A 14081-nucleotide genomic window follows, 5' to 3' on the forward strand; every position below is an offset into this window, starting at 1 on the left:
AGTGGCTTTTCATGTAAGCGGTCAGCAGTAATGCTACAATCTGTCCCGGATACACAGAGACAGACAAATCCCTGTCTCCGCATGAAGGGATACCGGGTTATTGTTGTGGAGATCTACAGTATATTCGCCTGGAACCGTGTGCTCTGTGGTAGAGCACACGCAGTGATCTCAGGAAAAAAGGCACTGACAACCTCCACAGACAGGCAGTGCTTCAGAAAGCTAGAAAATGAGAATGATCCATCAGCCTCTGCAAATTAATACTTTTCCTAAATCCAAGTGAAAGGCAATATGTCCAAGTGGTATTAAGTAGTATTTTATTCTTAAGAACATTTGTACAGCTTAAAACAATGCATCCAAAGGTTGAGGCCAAAGACCTTTTGCAAATTCAGGAGACTGATTTCCCCCCAGGAAAGTGCTTTAAGGCATTTACTGTAATTTCACTTCATCATCACACCTAATGTTTGGACAGTCAGAATTCTTAGGTGCCCAACTGCAAAGGGTGTAGCGGATTCATGTGTAATCTTCAATGGACAAATACACTTGAGTTAAGAAAAGCATATCCATCTCAAAACAAGATAAATTTTTCAAAATAAATGGACTGCTTTGTCCTTAAAAGTCAAATACTAAGAAAAACAAATCTATCTGCGCCAGGGGACTAGACTGCTTTGTAGCTAGTTAGTATCTACTGCTAATTTTGAAACAAAATGCCACATTTAATTAGCCAACCTCCGGATTCTCATCCTGCCTGTGATGGGGGAAATGGCATTAAGAAAAAGACTCCCTGAGGTTCTATTAGTTCCCTAATGAGCCCGCAAGGGACAGGGACATTGAGGGTTGGGGTCGGGACAAGGCAGGCAGTGTTGGCAGACTGCCTTCAGAGTGTAGGGTATGGGCTTCCTGGACAATGGAGTGTTCTCAACGGCACACTGACTATCAGGGTCTATCTAGACACTTCTGCAGGAAGCAAATGTACCAACACTCCCTTGCTCCCTTAAGATATGAATTATATTACAAGGGAGAAAAATGTGCCATAATATTACCTAGCCATTGTCCATGATTTCATGACCCATAACCAACAGATGGAAGGCATATTGATTTTCAAACAGCCAAAAAGGAGGAGATTCTGCAAAGTCTAGACAGCTGAACTTGACATCAACCCTTAAATATATCCTAAGCTGATTACAGTTACTAAAAAAGTGATCAGGGAGGAACAAGCTCACGTGTACCCAACACAAGTCATTTCCAACTATCTTTACTGGAGAGGGAAAAAGCAAACATCTAAGTTATATAGAAAGCTATGTCTTAAAGGGTCCCAAACAAAAAAGAAATGTGAGCTAAATAATATAATGAAGCCGATTTGGAACAGGCTGAATTTGGATTCTATCCCCAAGCTTAGTTAACATTTTTACCCACTGCCTGGACAAAGGTCTCAAAAGGATCGTACAGAATTCAAAGCCACGCAGGGGCTCTAATTGAGATGACCACATGAGCTTATGAAATCATTTAATCAACTGAAAAAGCTGGATCAAATCTAATAATCTAATTCTTGAAAATGAGAGAGCTGAGAGTTTGGGCTCTGGTCTCATTTGTTCAGGTATACAACTGGTGGAGGACTTCCGAAGCTGACTGACGAAAAGGTCAGCGGGTCAACGCACTGTGACGTAATTATCGGAAAGCTTGCCCTCTGTGCTTGACATCTCAGGCTCTGGTAAGGTAAGTCTGGGTAAGATCTAGGGCATGGTGATGTGATCAGCTTGCCTTTTGTGCTTGACTCTGCATTCAGACATTTTGGATTCTGTGTTCAGGTGTGAGGACTATATTTTAAATGGTCCTGACAGGACCACGGATGTGTCTCAGTAGTAGAGCACTTGCCTAGCATGCATGAGGCCCTAAATTCAATCCCAGTATGGCCAAAAGCAAGAGGGTCCAGGGAAACTTAAAGAGGACTCAGATATAAAGGGTTACGATGATGAGATGACCCATGCATCCATGTCACATGAGGAACAGTCCAAGAATCAATGAAATCTTGCGTTCACATGATGGTTACATGATAGAGGCATTGCCTGTGGTTCTCTGAAGTGTGTATCTGTGTGTTGGGGGGGTTACCTGGGAGGGGATGGCTGAAGTCAGGATGACACTATATGGTCATAACCCTGGATGGCCATTTCTTGAGTATGATTGCTCTGATAATGCACTCTGATTTCCCTTGATGAGGGCTTGCTTCCCTGGTTTGTGGTCCCACCCTCCAGGGACAGAAGTGCTGTCTGGGGACACAGGTGTGGATGTGACTAGGCGTGGCCAAGCAGGGCATTACACCTTCTGGTTGTAGTGGCCAGTGCCGGATGGGAGGCTGATCAAGCTGGCCTTTTTGGCTGGGGTTCTCAGAAGACAGGAAGCAAACCGAGAGCTGGTGACCCTCATGCTAATCTGAGGCGCAGCCTGCCAGATATGAGGGCCCACACAGACCCAAGGAGAGCGGAGAGACAAGGAAGAACAACTGTCCTTGAACCAGCCAGGCCTCAAGATGACCTACACTTGCACTTCTCCGAACAGGAGGCTAGGCTCCTTCCCAACCCAGGATCCAATATGCTATAGACCTAGGAAAAGAAGAACATGTGGATAGAAAATATGGAAGGAATATAGCAAAAAGGCAGACCCAAAGCATGAGAAAGTTTAGGTAGATCTTATTTGAATTTCAAAACAAACAACTGGGAGGAAAAAACTGTGAAGTCAGGCACACACTCTGTAATCCCAGCTAGTCAGAAGGCTGAGGCAGGAGAATCACAAGTTAAGGCCAGACTGGGAAATGTAGTAAGACACTGTCTCAAATAAAATTAAAAAGGACTGGGGATGTAGCTCAGTGGTAGAGCACTTGCCTAGCATATATCAAGGCCCTGCATTCAATCCCCAATACTGAGACAGACAGACAGACAGAGACAGAGACACAGACAGAGACACAGAGACAGAGACACACAGGAGGGAGACAATGTATTAGGGAAAAATGGAGTACTATCTACTGATATTAAGAAGTCACCAGACTTGTAGGCATGATATGGTACTGTGGTAATATTTCTTTAAAGAGCTACTTAGTAAAATGTTTTATGAAGGAAACAATATGAAATCTGAGATTGTCTTTAAAATAACCCAGTGGAGGCGGGAGGAAATGGATACCCATGAACTAATGCCTGTTGCATCAGGGTGGCCACATGTGACTGTCCTATTTTCCCTACCTTTGTGATATTTAAAGTTTTCCATAATAAAAAGCTTTAAAACAAGAAGGGAAACTACACTGTGTAGTTTCTCCCCTACCCTCTCCCAGCTCAGAGGGAAAAATAGGATTTATCGGGTAAGAGTGAGCACTTGAGGAATGGGGGTGTAGCTCTGTGGCAGAGTATGTGCCGTGCACGTACCAGATCCTGGGGTCCATCCGCAGCACCAAAATAAATAAATATAAATTGAGCACTTGATTGATTCATCAAAGAGAGGGTCTGGAATTATGCTAAAAAATAAGGGCATGTCATCAATCAACAAATGATAAGATATTACCACTGTCTTAGTAAGGAAGCAAAGAGAAACCAGATTACATGATAGATCACTAGAGGCAAAGAATTAGGTGCTTTGGAATGGGAGAGAAAGTCCAAAGAAGGAACAAGGCTGAGAGTTCCTCTCTCTTATAATCTGAATAACCGTAAACTGTGGATGAAACACCCAAGTGCTTGGGATAAATACTTAAATGGCATCTACTCTGCATCAGGTACCATTCTAAGCACTCTTCAAATTTTAGCTCATTTGACCCTTAACAACAACCCTGTGAGTACTGTTATCTCTGTTTTACTGACCAGGAAACTAGAGACACAGAAATCATGTTACTTGCCCCAGGGTCACAATGCTAGAAAGTGAGAGTCAGGATACAAACTTGGGAACCCCAGATCCAGAATCTTTGTTCTTTCTTCTACTATGCGATGGACTTTAAATATTCACTTCTAACAATAATGGACTATTTCTGCAGGTCCATGGCTATCAGCGAATTTTCAAGTTGCGGTCAAGTTCATGCCCAGGCCTGAAAAATGCTGCACACACACTTCCATTCATACCCATCTGCAGCTTCCAGGGTCATGCTGTGATTTTTCCCTCTTTAACATTAGCCTGGCCAATCTTTATAGTTCACATCAAACCCTGAAAAATGAGTAACAGATGAGGCAGCTGCACGGAGAGCCACCACTATCAGAGGAAAACTGTCTCAACCTGGTCATTTTTAAAGAAAAAAAAAGGCAATATCTGTGGATTTTAAGCAAACTAAATTTATTCAAATTGTTATCCCAGGGATACAGACATAAAAAGACAAATAAAATACTGTAGAACCCATGCACCTAGAGAAACAAAGAGACAACCCTTCTCAGAGAAGAGCAAGATTAGCCTCACTCTGCTTGTGGGTATTCGATAACAACCCATGATAAAAGCATCATTAGCTGTGAAAGCATTACTGGAATGTACTTGTAATTGGCATCTAACTGGAAATAATACCATGTGCAGTGGGGAAGAGTGGGTGACAGATCCGATAGAAGGGAATTCTGGATGTTAGGCTTAAACTGTTCTTTAAAAAGGACTTTCCAACATACAGCTCATACCAGAATTACATTGTCTATCTAGTCTAAGAGTTACGGCCAGCAAGCAGCAGAAAATTCGTATTTGCTTTTAATCATAGATGCCCCAGAACAAAAGTTTCCATTGCAGGCTTCACTCCAGATTAACAGCACTCGAGCAACTTTCAATTACTATACTTCTTCCTTGTCATAAAGCAGAAAGCACATGTTTGAGATTTCACTGGAAGTTGGAACAGCCGTTTCTGAAACCCTCATAAAAGGGAGGACTGATTTAGTCCTGGGATCTCGGCAGGATACCTGAAGTTCAATTTTGTCTCTGAACAAAAGCACTAAAGCAGCCCGCAGGCTTTGCATAGGATGAAGGGGAGTTGGGGGCACTTCACTGGCTGAACTAAAAAAAGCCAAATCATTAAAAAGGCCCTTAGAAACCACCACCACTGAAAGGCAGCGACAGAAAAGAAGTTCAGGCTCTCCTGCCTTCCAAGTAACAGTAAATGTGTTAAGCAGTTAAACTACTCTTTCATTGCTGAGCGTTCTATGCATACCGAGAGTGGATCCACAATGAAGGGAATGGTCAGCCCCCTCTTCTTCCATGAGTGTGTTTGATGTGAATGTTTTTTGCTTTTTGTTTTTTTTTGTCTTTCTGAGGCAGGGTCTCGCTATGCAGTTCAGGCTGGCCTTGAGCTCACTTTGTAGCACAGGCTGGTCTCGAACGCACAATGATCCTCCTGCCTCAGCCTCCCAAGGGCTGGGACTACAGGCATGTGCCACCACACCCAGCTAATGTGAATGGTTTTTAAGATACAATTCATGAACAGTAAAGGTTGAGCTGATTTAAGGGAGGTCAGCCAAGCTCTTTCATCCAACACTGTGACCCTGGATCTAATCATCAGTTCTCTTTGCTTCATTTCTCGGACTCTAAACATACTTTGAAAAGTTACAACACTTAATATTCACTGATTACAAGTTGCTGGAAGAGGAAATATGCATTCATTTTGGGTTCCTTGGAACAAAGATGCTAGGGAAATGTACCCTATTTATGAAATATAAAAGCACAGAATGATAGGTCTGTACATAAAACTTTTAATGCATTAAGACAGTTGACATTTCAAAAAGGGGAAAGTTGGGCCCTTTCCTATTATTGAAAACAGAATTACAGGGCAGTGCACAAGAAGCTATTGGAACATCCATTTGCTCATTTAAGTGCCTTCAAGATGCTCATTAAGAGCTAGGGTTGTAGCTTAGTGGTAGAGCACTTTTCTAGCAAGCATAAGACCTGGACTTGATCCTCAGTACCGAAGGAAGTAAGGAAGGAAGGAAGACAGGCAGGCAGGAGCTGGGCTGGCGATGTAGCTCAGTGACACAGTGCCTGCTTGGCAAGCGCAAAGCCCTGAGTTTGAAAAAAAACTCAGGTACCTAAAAAAAGAAGAAGAAATTAGAATAGCCAGGTGTGGTGGCGCACGCCTGTATTCCCAGCACTTGGGAGGCTGAGGCAGGAGGATCGTTGCAAGTTCGAGGCCAGCCTGGGCTACAAAGTGAGCTCAAGGCCAGCCTAACTACATTGGGAGACCGTCTCCAAAAGACAGAAAAAAAAAAAAAGAAAAGAAATTAGAATAAAACACCCACAACCTATACAGAAGATATATAATTAATGCAGTTCAGTTAAAGGTCTAATGCTAAAATCATTCATGCTAAAATCAAGCTATATAAGAGCCAAAATGCACATTTCAACACACATGATCTAGAAACTATCATGTTTTCAAGTTAATCTAAAGGTTACATGTTAAGGTCCTGAGTTTGATTCCTGATACCAAAAAAATAACAAAAACATAAAAAAATAAAAGTTACATGCCAGCTTTGTGTGACATTCTCTAATTTCTCTGCACCTCAACACTGCTCCTCTCCCCTTTGCTGGTTTCTGTCCTCAAGGAGCTTACAGTCTATCGAAAAAGACAAAGAAACTTTTCAAACATCTGTGCATAGGATTTCGAAGAACAATCTACCTAGAGGGAAAAGAGACCAGGAATGCCACGCTATACCCCATAAACATCTGGAGATATACCTGAAATTAATGAAGCTCTCAGAACATCCAGGAACTTGTAAGTCTTGTTATGAAGGTGGTTGGCTGATCAAGATGATGAGTAATCCTTCAAAATCAGATGAACTAATGAGTGAAGAAATGTATCAGAAATATGTAAAAATCTATTAAGCAGGGAAGATGGAATCCCTGATAGCAATTAGTATAAATAACTTAAAAACATAAAAAAAGGGCAAGGGTGTAGCTCAGTAGTAAAGTGTGTGTTTCTTAACATGTGCAAAGCCCTGGACTGGACCCCCAGCACCACAATAAATAAATAAAATAAAATTTAAAAGAAAGACAAGAAAGTTCCTACAGCAGGGATACCAGGAAGCTCCAAACGAAGCCAAATGGGAGAACAGAAAGACACTGCATATTCCAGAAATGCAAATCCAGTAGAGTCCTGTAGCACGGGTGATGGATGAGGCTAGTGGACTTGACCACAAAGGCTATTTAAAAAAAAACACTACTGAAGCATGGCATAATGGTCGGTACATGTCTATAATCCCAGCACTCTGGCAAGCTGAGGCAAGAGGATCTCAAGTTCAAACCCAGCCTAGCCAACTTAGTGAGATCCTGTCTCAAAATTTAAAAAGGAATGGGGATGTAGCTCAATTCCCAGTGCTGAAAATAATGTTTAAAAATTTTTGTAAAAGGGAGAGAACCGTTAAAGAATTCTTCAGCAGGAAGATGACATGATCAAGATGTGCTACTGCTGCTTTTCCTTTTTTCCACACTGGGGGACCAAACCCAAGGCCTCAAGGTATGTCAGATAAGCACTCCACCATTGAGCTACCCCCGCAACTCAGAGATGTGTTTCTGAACTTCTCATTCCACAAGGAAACAGTTGAGAGCTGTGCTGCTTAAGGTGGAGTCTGAGGACCATTGCTTGTCTGTGAGCTGTTTGTCACTGGTCCACAACAAGGTTATTTACAGAAATGGTGAGCAGACACTCAGAAATGCTTACAACAGCAGCTCAACAAAACAGCGGTAGTCAAGCTTGTGATCAATGAGCTCATCTTACTGAACAGAAGAGTGACCAAGCTTGTATGCTGTTAGCTCATGTGGGGAATCATATGTGGTGCAAGTAGCACACCAGTCATGTGGAGCTGGACGATGCATCAGTATGAGATTGACCAGAAAAAAAGGAAAAGGATCCTTAGCTAGACCATGTGAGAAGCTCAGGTCTAGAGAATCACCTCAGGGGGTCAGGATTAGAAGCAGGGATCCCTGGGAGGAAGCTGTTGGTAGGCAGTGGTCCAGAGGAAATGTGAATTCAAGCAGTGACAGTAGATATGGAAAGATGAGATCAGAATGGAGAGCTATCAAAGGGATCAAATTAACAGAACTTGGTACTTTCAGGATGTGAGGGGTAGAGGGGAATCAAGGATGGCTCTTGGGATTTAAGAACTCTTACTTACTTTGAAAATAATGGAAGATATATGATAGCAGCACTTACGAGTTTCATGAAAGTCAAGATTCACAAAAAGACTCTCAACTCACAGACTCAAAGACTCTAAACCATTTTCTCTGAGTGCCTTTGAATCAGCATAATGGCAAATTAATGAAATACAGAAAACCAAGTACCCTGATGGTTAACACCGTGTACCACTGAGAATTCAGATTGTGAATAAAGAAAACAAAACCCACACTAAGTCTACAGTCTTCCCCTGAAATGAAATCATGTGGTCAGGAGCCACATCTAGCTCAGAATGGGCCAGCTGGAGCCCCAGGACCCCCAAGCCTATTAGAAAAAAAGAAGACCCTCAAGGGACCTGTTCATCTCCTGTCTCAGCTGTACACGACACACAGCCTCCTTCTTGCAATTTGTGCAGATATTAAAACAGACCTTACCCCAAACAGAAGAGTGTTAAAAAAATGGTTGGGGGAAATAGGCTACAATTAAATCAATGACCCTAATCTCAAAACTTGCTGCTTTCCTACGTGCTCTGGTTCACACTGCACCCCACATAAAGATAAATCAACCAACAAGAGCAGTGGACAGCCACTGATAGAAGATGAGGATTAATCCAGCAAGAATATAAGACCGAGCAAACCCATCCTACAGCATTCCAAAGCTGGGAAGGGAGGCTGCACCGCGACTCCGCGGCTCCATGAGGGGTGGGGTTCTCCTGCTCCAGAGGAGGCACCATCCATTCCACGTGAAAGAGCAGCTGGGGTCAGTCAAAGACACGCCTAATGGCTTCACAAACCATAAAATGATCGCCAAGTGCATGATTTCTCTCTAGAGGGGTGCCTGACTGCCTTGAAGTTGTTACCCTTTATCACGCCTAGACCTCAATGACCAGCAGTCTTGAATTTCACTGGCAAATATAAAGAGGGAGCTCAGTAACTGTCACAAATCTCCCAGAATTTTAAGAAACAGTATTATTTTATATTTGCTTGCTTTTGTTGTTTCACTCTTCAAAGTCCTTCTCCTCAATTATAATCTCTTGCTGGGCAATGCTTTCAACTCCTTCATCATATCCCCTTGTAAAAATCCTTGGTTTGAAAAGCGAGGAAAAAAATACACCTCATAACAGTTTTGCAGTTCTGTGAAACGATACATTCCAAAGGCTCAAGCTGTGAAAAGGATTGCTAAATTGTACGATCATTTATTAACAAAAATAATAGCATTTATTGAGCACTCACCATATGCCAGGCACATGTATGTCATCTCGCTAAGTCTTTATAACAATCCTATACGGCAGGTGCTGTTATCATCTCCATTTTACAGATAAGGAACCTGTGGCACAGAGATGAGTATCTTGCACAAGACCCACAGCTAAGAACCAGCAGAGCATCATCTGAACTCGGGCAGGACTAAAGTACCTATATTTGTAGCCATTAAAATGCTTCACTACATAGAAAAGAATGAGATTTAAAAACACACTACAAAGCTGGGTGTGATGGTGCATACCTGTAATCCCAGCTACTTGGAGGCAGGAGAATCACAAGTTCAAACCCAGCCTGGCCAACTTAATGAGACCCATTTCAAAATAAAAAGGACCAGAGATGCAGCTCAGTGCAGAGGCCCTGGGTTCAATCCTCAGAACCACAACCCCCCTCTCCACACACACATCACAAGTAACATAACAAAGAAATAGTCTCTTCAGGAACATTGCTTTTATACATTAATGGACTGGTTTTTTGTTTTGGTTTGCAGTATTGGGGACTGAACCGCAGCAGGGCCTTTGAACTGAACAACATCCCCAGCCCAGTTTTTATATTTTTATTTTGAGACAGGGTCTCACTGTGTTGCTAAATTGCCCAGACTGGACCCAAACTCATTGCCCTCCTGCCCCAGTCTCTCAGAGTGCTGGGATGACAGGAATGTGCCACCACACGGGATGGACTGTTGCCTTTTGTTAGACTGGTCCTAAATCTGTAAACAGTCACCAGTGGGAGCCTGGACTTGCTGGTCCCTGTGTCTTATGAGAGGAAGGCAGAAAGCCCTCATTTTTAAAGTTTTGCCTTTTTGCCATCTTTTACTACTTTGAACGTGAATAAGAAGGTAAAATTGATCTTTTACTAGCCAGGGTATTTGGATTTGAGAAATAGGAGAAATAGAGCTCTGAGGCTAGGTTAACACCAAATCTTGTCTCATCCAAACAACCAAAGGGTACTCAGGTAAATTCTAGGCCATGCTTCTGATTTAGGCTGAACCAAAAGAACTATCCAGAACCGTCAGGGCAAGTAGCCCACACAGGGCCCCTTGGAGGATGGATTCACTTTTTCGGCCAATCAGGTAGGCCAGGATGCTGGACAGCAGTCCTGGCTACTCTTTCCACCCCAACTTCCTCTTCCTCTTCCTGTCACGAAGAAGGTTCTAGGACCAATAAAGCTGCCCAGAGAGAGGCCAGTGGTCTGCACCCTTTGATGTCAGCACACCCCGCAGCGACCAAATGTTTTCCATCAGGCATTGAGCCCAGGCACAGCCAGGTCCTGTGGCTTTAAAACCAAAATGAGTGCTCACTTCTGTGATCCAACATGGGTCTTCGAGATGGATCCTCTCGACAACTCAGTAACTCACATTCATCTAAAGGGACGGACTACATCCCCAAAGGTCCAATCTTCACCACTCTCCAACTACTCATCACATTGTCTCTCTTCAGAAATCTGAAAAGGGTCTACCAACCTACTTATTAAAACAAGCTTAACCGCTTTAACTTCAGGATTATAGGTTTCTTGACAAAAGTGCTCTTATAAATGCACCCAAAGTTGTATTATCATCTAATTACAGTGTCTATACAGCCATATAATAATGTGTGTGTTCTAGAAGAAAAAAAAAGTTTCAATGACTTTTGTATCTACTCCTAAAACAATAAGAAACAGGACAACCTTCCATAAGGAACAAAAACATAAAGATGCTAGAATCCCTTTACTTACTTTTTCACATCTCTAATGGAGGTCAGCAGAGCCAGCAAAATGCAGGCAGAACATATATGGTCATCCCCAGACTTTCTTACTATATAAAGGAGAAAATAATAAAAGAAGAAGAAAAAAAGAAAGAAATACCACACAGCATTTTCTCTCCCCACCATAATTTTTCAATTTTCTTTAGAGAAATACCAGCCAACAACTAATTAGAACCATATCCTTTGTTATCCCAATGGGAAGAAGTACACAAATGGTTTTAAAAAACACACGTTAATGAGAACTTTGAAAAAAAAAATGTGATCTGGAACTTTGGTTTCCCTTCAATGTAAAACAAAATTCCCTTCTTTAAAACTATTTTTATTGTTGGTGAAACAACATGGAGAGAATCCAGCAATAAAAAGTGTTCACCCATCCATCACCCTGAACTGGGGGTACCTCTGGCTCTGATGGTGAAATTAGCACCAAAATCTCAGACGTCTATAAACCCTGAATTCAAACAAGAGAGACAAAAACTCATTGACAAAAGAGGAATGCATTTTACATCTCTTTGTTTTCAAGAGGGAAAAAATAATTCCTTTCAAAGTGAGTACATAGCTTTTGAGATTTTCAACAGTATGTTTTCCATAAGAAAGCCAGCTGGAGTCTTTCTACCTGGTATATAGTGTCATGAATAAGAATGTTTCTGGGATCAAATCTTGAGCGCCTATTCACCCACACAGAGGGCCAGAAATCACCTGCTTGAAAAGTGGTCTGCTTGTAGAGAATACACGAACTATTGGATATGTACCTGAGCAAAGAAATAAATTTGGGGAGCTGGGGATATAGCTCTGCGGTAAATGCATGCTTAGCATGCACAAGGCCCTGGATTCCCATCCCCAGCACTGTAAGAATTGTTTTAATTAAAATAAAATTTTAAGATGCTAATACACTGTGGTTTTGGCATGTACAGCATTCTGGGCTGTGTTTTGAAATGACAGCCTGCCCTGTGTCAACCAGATGCTCATCCTGGTGGAATTTGCAGCAAGCGAGGGCCACAGAACACTGTTTTTTATGCAAAGGGTCTGTTCAGAGAAAAGAGAATCAGGCATGGCCTATGTCATATCAAATGTGCTCCTTTTTAAAGAAAAACTCCTAAGTATTTCCCAAAAAACTCAGTCTGCCCCATGCTTTTAACTCTCCAGCAATTTTATGTCCTCTTCTGTAAGAAACACAATAAATTTTACAATTCACTGTATATTTTCAAAAGCTAGAAATCATTTGCACTGCTCAATAAGGACATGATTTTGAACAGACTTTTGTCTACAATAGAAACTGACCATAATGATGAAAATATTTTTTGATAGATCACTCTGTGAACATTATTTCTCCCCAAAAGAATCATAAAAACTACCAAGGAAAACAAAGGATTCCCATATTTTCAAGCAAAAAGTACTAACCATGCATATTCATGGCTTATCAAGCATATAAATCAAACACAGGATGGGCAAGATAACCTACAAAGTGGTTAAAATGCAAAGTCTTGCCTCTGTGTGGTTAGTGAACCCATGTTTTTTCAACATTAAATTTACAAACTGTATTTGTTAAACTATATTTCATACTTTAAATCTCAATTCTGTACCTTACACTGCTTTGGGATGATTTACTCGAGACATCTGGGGTCACAGTATAAGTTTTTTGCTCTCACTAAATCTAAATCATGCTTCTCAAAAAGATTCTGTACACATAAAAGAAACACATGGCATGTGTTACCAATCCTCCCTAGGGGAACCTAAACGCCCTCAGAGTAGCCTTTCTCCTGTCCACTCATAAACTGAGATTCCCCTCCAAAAGGAAAGGGGTTGGATTCACACGTTGTATTAGCCACAAACTAATTAAGCAAAAGGGCTCCAAAACTTTTTCTGTTACCATTCATTACCAAATGTCCCGAATTTGTTTTGTTGAAACAGACGTCTTCAGCCAACACACACACACACACACACACACACACACACACACACACACACACACACAAACTAATTTCAGCAGCAAATTGGGAGGAATGAAGTTGACAGGGAAGTATGAATTTCCCCCAAATCTTTTCTCCAGTCAGTCTACACCTATGGGATCAGTTCTGCATTTAATTCGAAGTATGTCAGGACAACAGTGGCCCACCACGAAACTAAAGGATCCACAAGGACAGGGCTGTTCCTGGGCATGGGAGGATAGCTGGACAGCCAGACAATGAAAAGCTCCCTGGAGGCCACTAATTCAGCCCGGGGGCTGGGCAGGGGGCGAGAGAAAGAAAGAGCAGAAAAGAGCTTCTTTCTCGCCCAAAGCCACGGTCAGCAGCTGCCTCCCCGGGACACGGTGGCCTGACCTCGGACTCAGCCTCTAGGTCCCTAGTCACAGGAGAGGGGGCCCCAGGAAAGCAAATTTCTCTCGGAAAGAAAGGAAACTTCCTGGTTTGGGCATTATGGGTAGGGGTAGCCTCTACCCCCACCCAGTACAGGTATCCACTGGGAGCCAAGTGATTGAGGAAGGGGCCCCTTCCCGCACCTCTGCTGGGGGTGGGGTGGGGGTCACAGAGTAGGGACCCCAGAGCACAGCCACCCTTTTTCGCAAGACTCCCAATGTGTGGGGACAAGGGGCTCTCGGGGCCACAGTTTAAGTCCAGACCCGGATTGGGGGGGACGACGAAGGACGTCAAACTTCCCAGGGCGGGCGCAGCTTGGCACTGCACCCCGGAGTTTCCACAACCCGGCAGGGTCCTGGAAAGGGGGTGCGTGCGCGGGGGGAGGGCTGCCAAGATGGAGAAGGCGGACGCGGACGGCAGGGTTGGGGGCGGCGAGGTCGCAGCTCCCATGAGGGGCTCCCGAGGCCAGGGGCACGACAGGCCCGCGCCGCTCACCTTCCTGTGCTTCTCCTTGTAGGGCAGCGCCAACCACGGCATGTCCCGCACGAAGTCCTGCCACTGCCGCTGGTCCTGGTCCGAGGACACGAAGACGATCTCCAGGCGGCGCCGCGGCTCGGGCTCCGCGGCC

The 14081-nt window shown here is 43.2% G+C and overlaps 1 protein-coding gene across 2 annotated transcripts in view; it reads right to left on the reverse strand.

Moving 5' to 3' along the window:
• The window catches only part of Nxn (nucleoredoxin), a gene marked incomplete at its 5' end in the record, with an annotated part of 143553 nt that extends 129472 nt beyond the window's left edge, over positions 1-14081 (reverse strand). For both annotated transcript variants that reach the window (XM_013503382.1, XM_013503381.1), the window contains 1 exon segment: positions 13949-14081. In XM_013503382.1, the coding sequence (XP_013358836.1) occupies positions 13949-14081 (133 nt within the window).

This window comes from Chinchilla lanigera, unplaced genomic scaffold (assembly GCF_000276665.1).
Source record: "Chinchilla lanigera isolate Chin_1 unplaced genomic scaffold, ChiLan1.0 scaffold00080, whole genome shotgun sequence".
NCBI classification, from domain to species: Eukaryota; Metazoa; Chordata; class Mammalia; order Rodentia; family Chinchillidae; genus Chinchilla; species Chinchilla lanigera.